This window comes from Columba livia, chromosome 12, assembly GCF_036013475.1.
Source record: "Columba livia isolate bColLiv1 breed racing homer chromosome 12, bColLiv1.pat.W.v2, whole genome shotgun sequence".
Lineage (NCBI taxonomy): Eukaryota > Metazoa > Chordata > Aves > Columbiformes > Columbidae > Columba > Columba livia.
Genome location: NC_088613.1, coordinates 3,207,337 through 3,223,782, shown reverse-complemented (window position 1 = coordinate 3,223,782; position 16,446 = coordinate 3,207,337). Strand labels below are relative to the sequence as shown.

General features: G+C 45.9%; 1 protein-coding gene across 3 annotated transcripts in view; it reads left to right on the top strand.

Moving 5' to 3' along the window:
• Positions 1-16,182, top strand: part of GABRA3 (gamma-aminobutyric acid type A receptor subunit alpha3) — a 70,585-nt gene extending 54,403 nt beyond the window's left edge. For 2 of the 3 annotated variants that reach the window (XM_065077456.1, XM_065077455.1), the window contains exons 6-10: positions 280-362; positions 4,084-4,227; positions 5,581-5,733; positions 8,295-8,506; positions 15,624-16,182. In XM_065077456.1, coding sequence (XP_064933528.1) covers positions 280-362; positions 4,084-4,227; positions 5,581-5,733; positions 8,295-8,506; positions 15,624-15,953 — 922 coding nt within the window. In that variant the 3' untranslated portion in view covers positions 15,954-16,182. Of the gene's footprint in view, positions 1-279; positions 363-4,083; positions 4,228-5,580; positions 5,734-8,294; positions 8,507-15,003; positions 15,125-15,623 lie in introns of those variants that run through there. The other variant, XM_065077457.1, reaches the window with a different exon arrangement.
• The last annotated feature ends 264 nt before the right edge of the window (positions 16,183-16,446 follow it).

Sequence of the window (16,446 nt, the reverse complement as noted above, 5' to 3'; positions counted from 1 at the left end):
AAACAGGAGTCCTGGGCTTTGGCAGATTCTGATTGCACTGCATGGATAAAGATGAACTCCATAGAGCTGAGTTTATACAATGGGAAAGGTGTCCAGAACTGTGTGCTTGCTGTTCTCTCCACAGGTGATGGCCTTCTGCCTGGAGACCCAGAGGTTAGTGGCCACATTGTGACCTTTGTCGCCTTTGATGGATACAGGGCAAAGATGCTGTGGCAGAAGGGCCAGCTGGGAGCCGCCACAGCTGCGTGTTTCTGATCATGCCTGTGTTTTGTCTTGTAGGCTAACTATTCATGCAGAGTGCCCCATGCACCTGGAGGACTTCCCAATGGATGTGCATGCTTGCCCGCTCAAATTTGGGAGCTGTAAGTACTCTGATCAGCCTCTTCAAGGAGGTGGATGCAGAGCTAAACAGCAGTTCTTTGTGTGTCTACTATGTTCCAGTATTGTAGTGATAGTGTTATTAATTGTTGCTAATGATAATATGACCAAATATTTGTTTCTAGTATCTTATACATGCAATTCCTACCATTGTCAGAAATGGGCAGCATGGAAATCTGTGGTCAATTCAGGCTCACACAATGGGTTAGACACCTACGGCTTTACTGCAAGTTTATTAGGGATGTGGGAAGAGCAGCTCCCCTTTGCTCCCTCTGCCCTTGGTGGGCAGTGCTGCCTCTTCAGTGCTACCTCAGCAGGACTGGCGTCCGTGGAAAACTCAGAGGTGCTTTTCCTTCACCACAAGGTGATCCTGGGGGGGCAGACACGGGAAGACAGCAGTGGTGTCTGCTGCTAGGTGTCCTGTCCAGCTTCCCTACATCACTCCTGCCAATGTGGGGAGAGCTTGAAATCTCTGGTTCCTCTGCGTCCATTCTCCAATGGAGCTTACAAACCCCTTGTTCCTTTTCAGTCTGTCAGACAAGCTGCTCTCAAATAAAAGGCTTGAAAACCCTGGGAATCTCTGTCTCAGTACCCAAGAGTCTTGGTTTAAGGAAGACTTGCAGGCTGCTGGTGAGCTGGAAGCTACTCCCAGCCCCCTGGGCTTGCAGCTGTTTATCTGCCTGGGCTTCCCATCCTTCCTAGGAACAAGTTCCCTCTTCTCTCCCATATGCCAGTTAAATTTCTTTTGTTTCTGTTCCTGAAGTGAGTGGGAACCTAATTCCAAGTCACTGGTTCACCACAATGTGGAAACATATCTCCTAGTCCCACTCTGCCTGAACCCTCTTCCAGGTCCAACAAACTGAGCACCACTCTCAGTCTATGTTTGCATTAGATGGAAAGAGTTACCCACCTCCAGCTAATGAATGAGCCCCCACCAGTAATATACCTTTTAGACTCTTAAGAAAACAGAGAATCACAACCTTTCTAAACTGGTACTTCCTTGCTGTAGCCATTTGAGAGTTAACTAAGAAGAAAGTTGAAAAGTTTGATTGATACCAGAAGAAATCATATTTATCATGTGCATCTGCTGCCCTCCCTCATGACAAAATGCATCCATGAAAGTGGATTATTCAAAAATACTAAAATGAAGTTATTTCTTAGGCAGCACCTAATTAAATGTAGAACTCATTGCCACAAGACATCACTAAAGCCAGTAAGTAAAATAGCAAGCCTTAGAGAAGGATGAATTATTAATGTTAATTGACCTTGTGAGGAGGGATATAAAATCTCATACCTCAGGCCTAAACTCTGGGATTATTACAAGACTTGCAGGAAGGCAGATTACTCCACATTTAATTGCTTATAATGTTTCTTGGTGAGGAAAAAGAGATTAATGTGCATATTTCTGCTGGAACACCCTTTGGGGTTCTTCTTGGGTATTTTTACTGATTTGGCCTCTGAACGATGAGAGTTTTGACACAAGCAGCTCAGAGAGATGCCCCTGATTAACATAGTATGGCTCTTTCTAAAGCAGCCATCCACATAGCATGTGAACTCACCTCTCCTGTGTTGGAGTAGGATTAAACTAGTGTTTGCACCAAAAAGCTGTCAACGGCTGGAAGCTGCTTGTTTGCAAGAAGCTTAGAGTATGTCAGATTTGTAAGTAGAAAGACAATGCCAGGGCCAGATGTGCTGTTCAAAGGATAGCTGAATTTTCTTCAGTGACCACCTTCCAGTGATCCCCACAATCTGAGAGGTTCATCAGTGGTTTCCTGTCCCTGCGCCACCATGGCAGCCACCCAAAGGGACAGAGAGCTTGCAGGAGAATTAAGGGCATCAGGCATTTCAGATAGCTTCAGCTGCCCATCTGTGTCGTTCCTTGGACAAGTGCAGTGAAGGTGATGGCTTTACCTATCACCATGCTCCCTGGAAGATGGATGTATGCAGCAGAAAACAATTGTTTCTAAGCCAGTCATGGAACATTTGTACAGGAGCTGAGACTGGGCTAGCAGAACATGTTGCTGAAGTTACCAGCTCCACTAAATGTCAAAGAGCTGTCCTTGTTTGGATTGGACAAGACTGCATTGCAAGCAAGGCATTGTGCAGAACCAAAACAGCTTCATGGCATTAAATATGTTCCAAGTATCCATGCCGTGCCTGTGTGACTCTTCTGTTCCAGACAGTGACATATGATGGCAATGAAACTGTGGGCAAGTTTCCTTTGTAGACTGAGAAAGATGGTGGGTGAACTGGGACTGGTAGAGCAGAAGGTGCTGCCCATCAAGGTGGAAGAGCATCGGCAGAGCTGTACAAAGCTGGGCCTGAAGGAAGGTGGAAGTCTCCAGAAGCATGTTGAGACCTGGAAGGAAGGGAAAAGCAGCGTGTTGCATGTTGGATGAGAGATGCCAGCCTGCACCAGAAGTGCTTAGGCAGCACGCTGGCCTGCTGAGAAACATTGGCTGATCATCAAAACCACTCCTCCTGCTTTTCACAGCATCTGCTTAGTATTTAACAGGCTTGCCAAAATCTACAGTGCAGGGGTAATAGTGGTTGTTTAAAGAAAATCAGAGAAATTTGGTTGTCTCAGGACAGGATTGTCCACAAAGCAGGACCTGAGACATTTCTGTAGCAGACCTGACCCATCGCTCGACCTGACCCCAGCCAAAGAATTCCATAATGTCTTAAAAGGAAAACCTGGTGGTAAAAATAAGTTAAAAACTTGTTTTAGTGAACTTTATTCTTGCCTGAAAAACTGGCACAGAGTGGGTATGGACAGGAAGCTTGGGCATTAAGGGGAGAAGTAGTTCCTAGTAGATTCTGGAGAGACTCAGTTTCTGGATACCATAGGACTGGCAAAACCAAGAACATGCAGGCACCATCAGGAAAGAGAGAGGCTGTGGGGACAAGCAGGGATTTGGTCACAAAGGCTTGTGAAGGTGATGGTGACTCTGTGTGTTAGAGGTGTTCGCATATGGGGAGCTGGGCAGGTGCAATGGAGAGGGGAACTTGCCAAGCCCCTGGAAGGATGCCCTGACCCTGAGCCCAGCCTTACCCCAGGCAGCAGTCCAGCAGAACTTGCCTGCTGTTTCTCTTGCGATGTTCGGGCAGGCTTTTCTCAGCACTGCCCATTCTCACTGCCCAGCAGATTGTCCTGGAGGCTGGCAAACACAGGGTCACGCAAGGGAAAAGGGGCATCTTGGTGGGAGGGCACACCACCTCCAAAGATGGGAGGCTTGGAGAGGGTTGCTTCTGAGTGAGGGTAAAGACTTTTTTCTTCTTAACCTAAATTTCAGCCCAATTTGCGTTTAGCCTTTTTCGCCAGCTGCTGCCAGCACAACTCTCCTGGTCCCTGGCATGGCAGGGCTGTGGTTGTCCTGCTGCCCCAGCAGCCTGCTGGTCTGGACGCCTTCCTATCTTGTCTCTGCTTGGAGCCAGCCCTCGCGGAGTCAGCACGTCAAGGGGACAGCGTGTCTCTCAATGACAGTGCTCTGCCTCTTTTTCCAGCTCCGTTCCAAAAACCCCAGCTCCTTTTTGCTCATTTGATTTAACAGTTGCTGAACTGCCTTGGTCTCTGGCCACGCTTGGCTGTGCTCAGCCATGTGGCTCTGAGGAATGCATAGCAGGGATTAATTTGGCTGCAAGCTAATTTTGATATATTTTAGGTCAAGCCGAAACACAGACCTCATTCTTCTTTCTGTTCCACAGATGCCTACACAAAGACAGAGGTGATCTACACCTGGACACTGGGGAAGGATAAATCAGTGGAAGTAGCAAAGGGTGGATCTCGCCTGAACCAGTACGACCTGCTGGGCCATGTTGTTGGTACAGAGATGGTTCGATCCAGCACAGGTACTTATGGGACCACAAAACAATGCATGGGCTGAGTACACTGCCAGACAAGATGGACCCATGGGCTTTGAATGCCACGATTTGGTACAACTATAAAGACAGTACCTGTGGGCAGTGAGCACCACAAAACTTCCCAAGCCATGTGCTGCTGGAGAATATGGCTGGGAACATGTGGAACCTTCATCAAGAGGTAGTGAAGGGTTTAGCTTTCAGTGGTTTCCACTGAAAGAGCCTTATCACACATATTCTCTAGAAAACTGATTTCAAGCATCAAAGAATGATCCGCTGTGCAGAAAACTTGCCCCACCTTACCCAGCTGGTTCTTGGTATTGTGGGTTCATTAGTCTTGGATCTCTTTCCAGTCCCTTAGGAGAGCATTGCGGGCAGGGGAGATGAGAGCAACATAATGTTCAGTGTGATTTTTACTGCATCTGCTTACACAAATATTATCATAGCTAATAGAAGATTATCCCAAACAAATGTTTCCCCTGATTAATGACCAATATTAATCATCTTTCTCTCCCATCTGCTGCTCCTCCCTTCCCCTCTGAATCCAGGTACTGAAAGCTTCTGTTATGTGTGTCTCTCATCTTTCATTTTTCTTTCTCTTTTTTTTTTTTTTCTTCTTCTGTATGCACCAGTAGTTCTCTCATTTAAGGATATTTCCTCTCTGGTGCACTTGATTTTAATAGTGTCTGTCTGTAACAACTCACATCACCTCCCTTGGGGAAATGTGGAGAGTCCAAGGAACTAAACATCATAATATCTGGCCCATCGCTCTATTTAAGTTGTAGTAAAATGTACAGATGAATAACCTGAAGTGGCAAGAAAGCTGCTAAAGGCTTCTATGTGTAATGGTTTAGCAAAGCCACACTCACAACAAAAAGACGCAATAATCCAATAAAGTATCCAAAGCTTTGGGTGGAGTAATAGGGCATTGTGGGAAAACAGGGACAGCTGCTTCTTTGGTTTACAGCCCAGACCTTTAATGGCAGAACTTGCCCTGATTTTTGAGATAGTTACAATGAAGAAAGGCAGAATATTTTCAGGATCGACAGAGAAAATAAAATCCTTTGTCCTGAAATCCTACTGAAGCACTGTTGGGGTCTCTTTGGGCTTGAGGTATCTTAGCCACAACGTGGCTCCCTGGGCTGGAGCAGAAAAAGGACAGGAGCTGGGCCAGGAGATTCCCAGAGGCATCTTGTGTCTGGGGCGAAACAGGGAAAGCCTGGTTGTTTATTGAGCAGTTTCTTCAGGACAGGTCTTTAGTGGTTCAGAGATGGGTTGGTGGTCAGCTGGCCCCATCCTGGAAAGCACTGGTGGCTCAGCATCTCTAACCGCCTGTCTCTGCAGGGGAGTATGTCGTCATGACCACACACTTCCATCTCAAGAGGAAGATCGGGTACTTTGTGATCCAGACCTACCTACCTTGTATTATGACAGTCATCCTGTCCCAGGTCTCCTTCTGGCTTAACAGAGAGTCTGTCCCTGCCCGAACGGTTTTTGGTGAGTCTGGGAGAACATGGGCATCTTCTCAGGTTGGGGGAGAAAGGCACCACAAACTGACTTGTCATCAGAACTGGTCTTCTCCAGGACTTGACCAGCATCACTGAAACTGCTGGCCATTTCCCAGAATAGCTCTGAGTGTCTTCCCAGTGCACTGACTCACTGCAAAAATACTCCTGTGTTTCTGTTACAAGCCAAGTCACAAATATTAACAGTAATCAAGGCATTGATCATCTAATTATATGCATTTGGCTGTGTCTGCTTATCTATATTGGATTTTGAGTTGAGGAGAGGATAGGTACATGGGGAGACATTTAAAGCTCTACCTTTAAAACTGCTAATGTGACCCTGGTCAGAGCTCCACATAACAAGTTCCCGGGCTGAGGCAGTATAACTGCATGGTAAATAGTATATTGTGATTATTTTCTTCCTATGGTTTCAGATCATCTCTGTGAGGCAAAGTGTCAGTGCACATATATGAATCGATTTTGCAAACATTTAATAACAGAATTGGTTTGTGCTTTCCTGCCAAGACCTACACACACTCACGGACCAGGTGTGCTGGATGCTGCTGGACTCTGTTTCCTGGGAATAATAGTGCCCAGCACATACCACTTAACAGAGAGTATATTGGACAAAAGTCACCAAGCAGAGATGGATATATGGTACCACCTGCTCACGTTTTTGAATAAGACAGAAAGTGGTGTGGTTTCAAATATCATGAAGCATTTTCTCTATTGCAAAAGAGTCATGATAGAAATACTTCCCCAAACCCAACAAGGCTGATGTCCTCCTTTCCGGACCCTTTCCACAGGCTTAGACCTCATTCCTGTGCTGTGGACTGGAACGGGACACAGGGAGGGTCACAGATGGTTCTGCACCCCCCTAGGTGGACTAGAAAGGAATCATTATGGGTTTTGTGTTCACTGGGGCTCGTGAAATGTAGGTCATGAACAAGTTCTAAAAGTCACAGTTGACCTCAGCTTCTCCCCGTTAGCACCAGGTTGCTTTCCCTTCTCTGGTGACACAAATCCTACAACCATCCCCAGCACTGAGTGCAGCTGTGGGGAGCTGGGTGGTCAGTATGGCCAAACTGGTTTGCACAATCCAGACAGCAAGAGCTGCATTCAACAGTGATAGCAGTGAAGAAGAGGCGATATGGCCCCTCAGCACCCACTTTTTAGAGTTTTCATCCAGCAGAATGGAAAAGGGAGGACTCAGACAGAAACCACATGGAAAATAGGACCAGCTCAGGCATACAGAGAGTCATCGATGAACTTTCCTCACTTATCTGTGAATCATTTACAATTAAACCCCACAAAGTGGACACTCGGACCCCATGTCTGTGTCCCAGGTCAATTCTTCTATTTACATCAGTTCTAGAGTGTCTCTGCACTCCCAACATCAAGGTTGAACCCTGCTCTGAGGATATTTGATTCCCTCCTATGTTATCCTGAGATTTACAGTTAGGTTTCCTCAAGCAGCAGCTCAGATTGAGCAGGAAAGAGCTGACTGAAAAATTAAACCCTATCTTTGAGAAAAATGTCTTTGCTCCCAAATTGCCTTGCTTTCCTATTAAGAAAATAATGAGAACTCCAATTGTTTATTCCTTTTTGCTGCCCCTCAGAAAGTATTGCCGACAATATTATCGAAACTCTTCAATTACCAGGAGTATGGCTTAAGGGAAGTGAAAATTAGTCAATATTTCTATAATGTTTTTAATGCACTTTTAATTGAAAAGCACATTTTTGGGGAAAATGGATAGCAATGGTTGCTTGCTTTAATGAAAAAAAAAAAAAAGCCTTAAAAGGCTTTTTACAACAGATCATTTTTTTAAGATAAATCGTAGTGACACTCATTCTGGCAGCTTGGGGCTCTGATAGTTGCCTGGCTGTGACAGCAGGACCCAGGATCCCAGATGTCTGTCCATGGAGCTCATGAGACACTATTTCCAAAACGTTGAGAGAACCACATTGGACGAGTGGCCAGTTTCTGGTCCCCCATGAAGTTCTCAACCATCTAGCTGTCGTTTTTACTGTTATTTTCTTATTTTAATTTTGTTTCAAAAGTAACCAGAGGCTTCTCCATGGGATATTCTACATGAGGGAGCTGGGTCTAACATCACACGATTTACCATATTAGCAGATGATGAATTGAATGCAGGTGTCTACCTATGAGCTAGGACTCTTTTACAGTGAGTAGAGATCTAGCTGATGGAGCTTGGGGAAGATTAATCTCATCCTAATGCAGATGTTTGGCATTGATCATATGAATTGAAGGTATTCAAAAGTGAAGCAGAGAAAGCCCTGAATAACCCAGAGTTGGCTCTGATTTGATCAGGGGCTGGATAAGCGGACTCCCAACCTGGACTGTTTTATTATTCTATGAAATGCACCACAGACTTGTGCTGGGTAAGACTCCCTTAATTATAGTGAGAATGTGGGCTGCACAACTTAGAAGATGGCTTACATAACGGAAAAAACAACTGTTTGGTTTGAGGAGAAACTGGGTGAGTACGAGCGTATGGTCTCACACCATCCTTGTCTCCCGCTTTTCCGCAGGTGTCACCACCGTCCTTACCATGACCACGCTAAGCATCAGCGCAAGAAACTCCTTACCTAAAGTGGCGTACGCGACGGCCATGGACTGGTTCATAGCCGTCTGTTACGCCTTTGTGTTTTCTGCGCTGATCGAATTTGCCACCGTCAACTACTTCACCAAGCGCAGCTGGGCTTGGGATGGCAAGAAGGTGCTGGAGGCTCAAGAGATGAAGGTCAGCCCTGTGGCCAAGGCCAGGGAGGAGGGGGCGGTGAAGAAACGCTGCACGAGAGAGCTGTGCTGGGGCCAGGAGTGGGTAACATGCAGCCCCACAGCACTCCGGGCGGCTGGATGCTACTTACTGGGGTCCCCAGCTCAGCTCTTAACTGGAGCGGTTCTTGAGGGTCAAGGGAGGAGGAAGGGCTTGGAGAGCTGGTCGCTGTGCTTAGCTGGAGGACAAACCCCCAGGTGTAACTGCTCACTTTTCCCTCTGCCCTTCTGCATGACCATTTGCCAGTGGAAATGTGAATGCATGCACGTTTTGGCTGTGCCCCACCAGTGGTTTCCTCTCTCCTTTCTTTTCCCTTTAGTCCATAAATACCCCACTCCATGTTGCTAGCATGCCACAAAAACCCAAATATGTCACAGGATGCCAGCCTTATCATGGAGATGGTCCCGTTCTGCTGTGTCCCCTGCAGCTTGTGTCTCCGACTGCAAGTCCCCCCTGGTACAGCTTGGTGCAGCAATGGGGAGCTCTAACACTCACGCTGTTGCCCACAGCTACCAGCAGCTGCTGCTTTGTAAGCTCAGGCCAAGAGGGTGGGTGGGAAGCAAGCAATCAGAAACGGCAACTGGCAGTAGATTAGTGCCTGGTGTTACCCACTTTTTCCCTTCTTGCTAGGGATCAGCCTCTCTAGCAGCTTCCTTCCTGACAGCCGCTGCTGCCTCTGCTCGTGCTCCCTCCTCACTGATTGATTCTTGGCTGCATAGAGAAATCACTCATTGTAGCATGCTGCTCCTTGTTTATATTTATTGAATCAATTTGAAAATCAGCTTTGTCCTTGTTCTCGGTTCTGGGCCCTTTATATTTTACTCCTTTGCATTTTAATGTGTTGTTTAAAATTGTTGTGGGGTTGTATGCAAATACCTGGCAGAATTGCAGTTAACTTTTGGGAAGAAAATAACAAGCCGTCTCTCTGGGATGGAGATCAGCACAGGAGAATGGACGCCTTATGGAGAACCGCGGCCATCACTGAGTGTTGAACGCCTCTCTCTTGTGTTTCTTGGACTCTATCTGTTTGCTTTTGCAGCTGTGGTCTGAGCAACAGACTCATGGCAGAAAGGCTCCAGCGGAGGCTGCTTGATGGTTTTCTACTTCCATCATGAACAATAACACTAATCTGGTCTCTAGAGATGAGAGACACCTTTCCTGGGTCATTGGCATGAGTGAAGGATCAGAACAGGTCCTCAAAACAACCACGTCCCTTTCAGTGATGGGCAGATGAGCACAAATATAGGATTCACAGAGTCTCGAACAATTATGTGAACTGGGTACAGCGAAGAAGCAGTAAAGGCTCAGTCTGTCATAGAAGCAGCATGCTCCTTAATTTATTCATTGACCCAGGACAGCAAGACTAACAGTGCTGAAACAATAGGGTAAGAGCATGCAGAATGTTTGAGCATGTGGTAATCAAACAAGAAAACTAAGCAGGACCAGGAATGTTGCAGGGGGAGTGTTCTTTGTGAGTTTGCTGCAATTGGTATGAGATTGGGGAATCAGGAAGGACTCCAAATTTGTGGATGCTTTTTCAAACCAACCCTGATCTTAAGCCAACCTCGATCTTTATCTTAGAAGGCTAGTCCACTCCTAGCCTCTGCAGCTCAGAACGTTCCCTGAAGAGTGGTGGGCTTTCAGGGAGCTTGGGAATACAAGGTGTCACCATATTTGCTTTTCATCTTTATTCTGGTGAATATTTCCAAGTAGTGAATTTGCCATGCAATGAAGATGCCTCCTTGGCTCAGTTTCAACCTTTAATTAGCTCTTCTTGAAACAATTGACAAGCCAGGTGGTTGAAACCACGAAAGAAAGAGGATCCAGAAGAACAACTATTGGCATTTCAAAATGTTTGTACCAGGAATAAAACTACAAGTGACAAGCCCAGGCTGAGCCCTGGTCTCCAGAGAGCCTTCCCCAAAGCCAAAAAGAATGCTCTTTATTGATATAATGGCAAGGATCCTCACTCTAGGTTTGATTGTTTTCTTGCATGAACATGAAAAAAAAAAATCAATAAGCATCAACCCTTTTCTCACCTTAAATGTAGGTGGCAGCAATGCTTCCCATCCCATTTGAAAGAAATCACTACCTTGCAAAAGCTGCTGATTGCTGACATGCACTCCCAAGGTGTTCACCCTCAGGGCTGGTTCCATTCTTTCTTTCTTTCTCTCCTTCAGCCAGCCCATCAGTTTAGAGCATTTTTTTTCAGGTAGAATCTAATATAATGGGCTGATCTTGGTGAACTGCTGATCTCTGATAAATGATCATGGCGATGCTCTGGCTGTAGCCACAGTTGGTTTCTGGTTCTAGCTGGGAGCTACTCTGCACATACTCTGTAGGTCTCCTGTAATGAAAGGCAGGCAGATATCACCATAGATGTCACCAAGAACTCCCATTAGTGCACGTGCTGATAAGTTTTGACTAACGTTTCTGGGACCCAAAGTCTTTGCAAGGCTTTCCTGCCTGCCGCCAGTAATTGCTAATTGGGGATGAAGGATTTCTTCTCTTTTTGTATGGCAGGGTGGCTGCAACCAACCTAGATGTGCAGATTAAGTTGGAGAGAGGCAGCTGGATTCAACGTGGAAAACTTGTTAGTAAAGATTATTTTAAAGAAAATATCATGAGGAGAAAGGTGGGAAATGGCAGTAGTTGAGGACTGAGAGGCCAAAGAGATTGTAAGATGAGTGATCTCAGTAACCAGCAGAGCTCCCTATCTCCAGCATCCTCAAAACATCTCGTGAAAAGAATCCACTTCAGGACACTATATCTGAACAGAGTGAGATCCATTGCATCCCATCCATCCCAGCCATAGGGATGCCCATCTCTGGAGCCAACAAGGTCACTTCCTGAGCAGCTGTTAAGTGAGGATCTGGAGAGACAACCATTAACAGTGACTTCACCGCTGGGAAGCTCATGAAGTCTACAAGGGTGACACTTACCAGGAAGTTCTCTGCAGAAATTGTTGTTTATTCCTCAGGATGGAAGATGCCTTGGATCTTTGGGAGCTGCTTACTTAAACCCACTTCTGCCTGCAACACAATAACTGTCTGTAAGATCTGATTTAGCTCTCTGTCTGTGCTTGTATAAAATTGCCTTGAAACCCTGGGTGGCAAGAAGCAACAAAAACAATACAAGTAGTCGCAGTCAGACACATGACAACAAGGGAGAACACACTTTGGATGGAGGAATAGCCCTGGATCTTTATCCTTCTCATGCTTAAGACAATCCTGTAGTGTGTGGTGGCAAGGTTAGGTCTAGGCTTTTTATATACTTTTCACATGTTTTTTCAATAAGAAAAAGTCACCAAAAAGCATCCTCCAAACCTCTCCGTTGATATGGTCATCATGGTTTTCTTTCTTTGTATTTTGGAAGTGATAGTCATGCTCACCATTTGCACTAGGTGCCCTTTCCACCAGCTAAGTAAAGCCTAGCTTTTTGTCCAGCCTGCTTCAACAATTCTGAAGTTTGCCCCATAAAGCAGGTCACTTGGGAATCATTCTGCTTTCTCCTTCGTTTCTTTCCATTTGTGACATCTGCTTCAGTCCCCTCCTTGTCAACAGAGAGGAATGAGAACCAACCTTGACAGGCCACCATTTTCAACCACTTTGAAGTCTAACAGGCTCACAGGGCGGTTCAGACCCATCTCTCTTTTTTTTTTCTGCCTCACTATGGTAAATGTGTTTATGCTGGGACTTTCCCTTGCTGACCATGTTCTGCAGCCCATGAGTCCTTTGTCCTACTGCACTTGCGATCACCTGTAGGTCTCCATAGCACTGCAAGTGATTTATGTCCTCAGCATCTTCACTAGTCCATGTATCATTCTTCAACAACACTTCACCCTTTTTCTCTCAACACTACCTGTGTGGAATGTTGGGCTGATTGTTGACTCCATCCAACTTCTGAGTCTTTGGTGATCCAGGGAGTGTAAGATTATTGGGCTCAGGCCCACATAACGTGAAGGAAGAGATGGGAGGGATGAGTGATGCCAAATCATAGAATAGTTGGCTTTTGAATTATAGGATACAAGTACGTCAGAGACTAGAGATGCTTGGAGGTCATTAAAGTGACTTTCCTCTATAACAGCAAGTGGCAGACACCTTGCATTTCTTAAGTACTGCAGGTATTAGTGATGGTGACCTTCAGAGTGGCCTGTCAGAAGGATAGTGCTTCCAACCCAAGTTTCTGGCCAAGGAGCAGGTGCAGAGAACTACATCTATAGCAGATCATAGGCGAAACCAGTAGTTCCCATAATTAAGAGGGTCAGCGATTAGCTCCTCAACAGAGGCCTGAAGACAAGAATATTTAACAAAAAATGCTATTATTTCTTAGCATGTGTGCTGTGGAAGAACTTGTCAGACTGCAATATCCAGGGAACATATTTATCACTATACCAGCCTTCACAGCTTTCCCCTCAGGAAAGCAGCGCAAGGACATCCGAGTGCTGTGATTCAATCTCCCTGTGCCCAAACTGGGCCATAAATGTAGGAATTGCTGTGCAACATAGATGTGTTAAATAGTACAAGTTTTCTAAGGAAATGTGGGGTTTCCTCCTGTTTTTCTTCCCTTCTGTTTCAGTAGGATGTGGAACTCCTCACAGATAAAGGTGCTGGGGGGGGGACTGTGCAGCTGACAGCAATAAGCACATTTTGCTTTGTTTTGTTGTCAAAATCTTGCCCAAAACACTTATTTATAAAGCACAACCTGGTAAACTTCAGGCTGAGCCATTTCTTCTGGTGTCTTAGCAGCAGAGCACATGGGCTTGGCGGAGACAACCTGTGCTCTGGGTGCCTCCCAACGCCACCCAGGCTCCCAGCCCTGAGCAGGGCAGAAGATGCTATGGGCAGCAGGAAAAATTCCCAAGCCTCTGCACTGTCTCAATAGCCTGATCTGAGGTCTAGAGAGTCCCAAGTTGATGCCTGGGGGCTCTGGATTGCGGTAATAGGAGCAGGAGCTTGCTATCACCACCCACAGGATTTGTATTTGCCTGATTTCCCTCTGTTTCAGCCTGCTGCTTCCAAATGCCATGGGCCAGGTGAGACAGATCCCACTTTCCAAGCTTTGGGACAGAAAAGCTAGCCAGGTTGAAAGTGTCATGCCACTTGTAGTTATCTTACTCCTGTAACAAATAGTGTGTCTGATTAATACTAGAATAGTCACAGTGCACTTCAAATTGCATTTTGTGAACAACAATCATTTTTTCATTCCTGATTATTAATTGATTTTATTACCTCCAGTAGCTGTGTTAATGAGGAATCATACGTAAGCATATTTAAATGTTTTATAAGGTGAAACGTCTTTAGTCCTTTATTTGCTTCTTGTCAACTCCTTAGCAGGAAAAGTTCACCTCCTGTGCAGGGGGTACACGTTAACATGACTTTATGATTGCAGAAATCAGTCGCCAAGTTAATCGTTAAAGATCATAACACCCTCTCCCATAAAATTCTGAATATGATCTGATCAGTGATTTAGTCTGATCTGGAGTCTGAAGACATTTAGACCTCCTTCTATAGCAGCAAGTTAATTTCTGTAATTGCTGGCATTATTATGAGGCCGTGGGCCTGGCTATGATGTTATTGGAGAGGGGTTTAAAGATTGCACAGAAGTCCACTTCTAGTGTCCCTCTGAAAATCACTGTGGAAAATTCATTTCCTAAGGTAACCAGAAATATCCATGGTGATTGTGGACACATTTAGAATGGAAGTACAGCATGAAAGCTAAAGCTCGTGGAGCATCTCTGCAGAGCAGACCGGGTGAATGTGCCCTTTCCAGCTCCCAGTGCTATCCAACAATGGTGCCTGCTAGTTCCCAGGCTGGGATGGAGAGATGAACTGGTCCCACTGGCTGCACATTCTCCCCTTCTCCTGATGGTCACTTTGTACGTGGCTCCCTCTCACGTACACGCAAGACCATGCCATGCACCCCTGGGAAATGCCGGGATGAGCCTCAACTTGTGCTTCTGTAGCTTTTAAATAGAAAATAGGATCCAAAGTCGCACCTTGTTCTGAGTTTAGATATTAGATTCCCATCATGAGTCACTGCTGTGTCTAATGTTGGCTCTTGGTGTAATTACAACAGACACTGCATCTAGAATACGTGAGCACAAGATGAAAGGCTTCCGTCTGCCCTATAGTGCTGCATTGAGCAATCCCAAAACCCAGGGCTAGTGTAAACGCCTTCCATCTTCCATTATCTTACTTGCGTAGGTCATGAGGTGTTCTAAAGGGTCCCAGAGGCATTTTGGACATCATGATGTTAAATTGTGAGGTATTCCTGTGAGGTATTCAGGGCACTGAGGCACTGTATGATATGGCCGTGTAATATAGGGCAAAATTATTGCTATGCTGTCACCCACATTCTTAAAGCCATTGGCTTTCTGCTAAAAACCAACCAACCAACCAAACAGAAAACAACACAAAAGTATAACCCTCTGTGATGTCTCCTCCTCTCATCTCACCCAGGAAGCAGCCAGCAAAGCAGAAAATCAAATTCTTCCCCCAGGATGGCCACAGGGGGTGTCATTCTTTTCTAAAGGCTCCATTCCTGCATCACGTCTCCATGGCTGAACCTTACATGTAACAGGTAACACCGTCCAGTTGAGAGAGATAATAGTTTGAGCCTGTGTTCACTCATACTGACCTGGCAGTGCTTGGACAGTCAAGGACTCACACGTCTGGTGCAGCTACTGCTCGAGTGTAGCTGCACACACCTTTTTATACCACTACTCCGATGTAAGGGGCTGCAAAGAGGCTACAAACCCAGCTCTGTGGCTTCAGTTATTTGATGTGCAGCAGGACCTCTTTGTGCTGCGTGCCAGGCTTACACGAAGTAGCTGATCCACCCTAGTCCAGAATGCCCTTACACTCCAGAAGCCTGCAAGTGGCAAATGTCATGGGTTCTGGCCACTTTCTCACCACATTTTCTTTCTCTTCCACAATGCCGACGTCTTGGTCTCTTGCTCCTCACGTCCTTTTCCATCTTCTCATATGGGCAAGCAGGTAAATTCGGAGGACAAAACATTTTTCATGCAATTCTACAGTCACTTCACCTCTATTATGTTTTTTTCTTCCACCTTCCCTAGAAAAAAGAGCCAGTGGCACTAGCGAAGAAAACCAACAACACCTACAACATTGTTGGCACCACATATGCCCTCAACATTGCCAAGGACCCTGGCCTGCCCACCATCTCCAAGAGCGCTGCTGCCACTGCTACTGCCACCAACGTACCCCCCAAGATGCCCCGCAGAGAGGAGAAGCTGCCGGAGAGTAAGAAGACATACAACAGCGTCAGCAAGGTAGACAAGATGTCCCGCATCGTCTTTCCAGTCCTCTTTGCCATTTTCAACTTAGTCTACTGGGCCACATATGTAAACCGGGAGTCAGCTATCAAGGGAATGATCCCCAAACAATAAAACCGGTCACACAAACCTTCCATCAGTGAGCACCATCCAGGCAGGAATTCTCCAGGGCTTTCTTATTTCCTGTTTTGTTAAATTATTATTGTTCGTTTGACATTATTATTACTCTTTAATCGTTTTTTTATAATGTAAACGAAACTGTGATTTTAATTTAATCCCATATGCTTTGGTTTTATTTTACTTTGTCTCTGATGATGAAAGGAAAAAAAAAAGATCAGAACAAGTTGTGCCTCTAACATTGTGAGTCTGTTGTCCCCCATCCATCCAAGTCACCTCGTGCTTCTATCTCTCCTCTTCCACGTCCTGCCATTCCCATGGTCTGCCTGCCACTGCCATTCCATGCTCTGCTCTACTGGGGGCTGCTGCAGTCCACCCCACTTCTCCTCTTCTGCAGTGGACTGCCCTAACATGGTGGATGCTCCTGGTGGCCTGGGCTCAGGGACGTGGAGGCATCCAGAGTCAGTCAGTGAGCCAGGCTGCTCTTCAG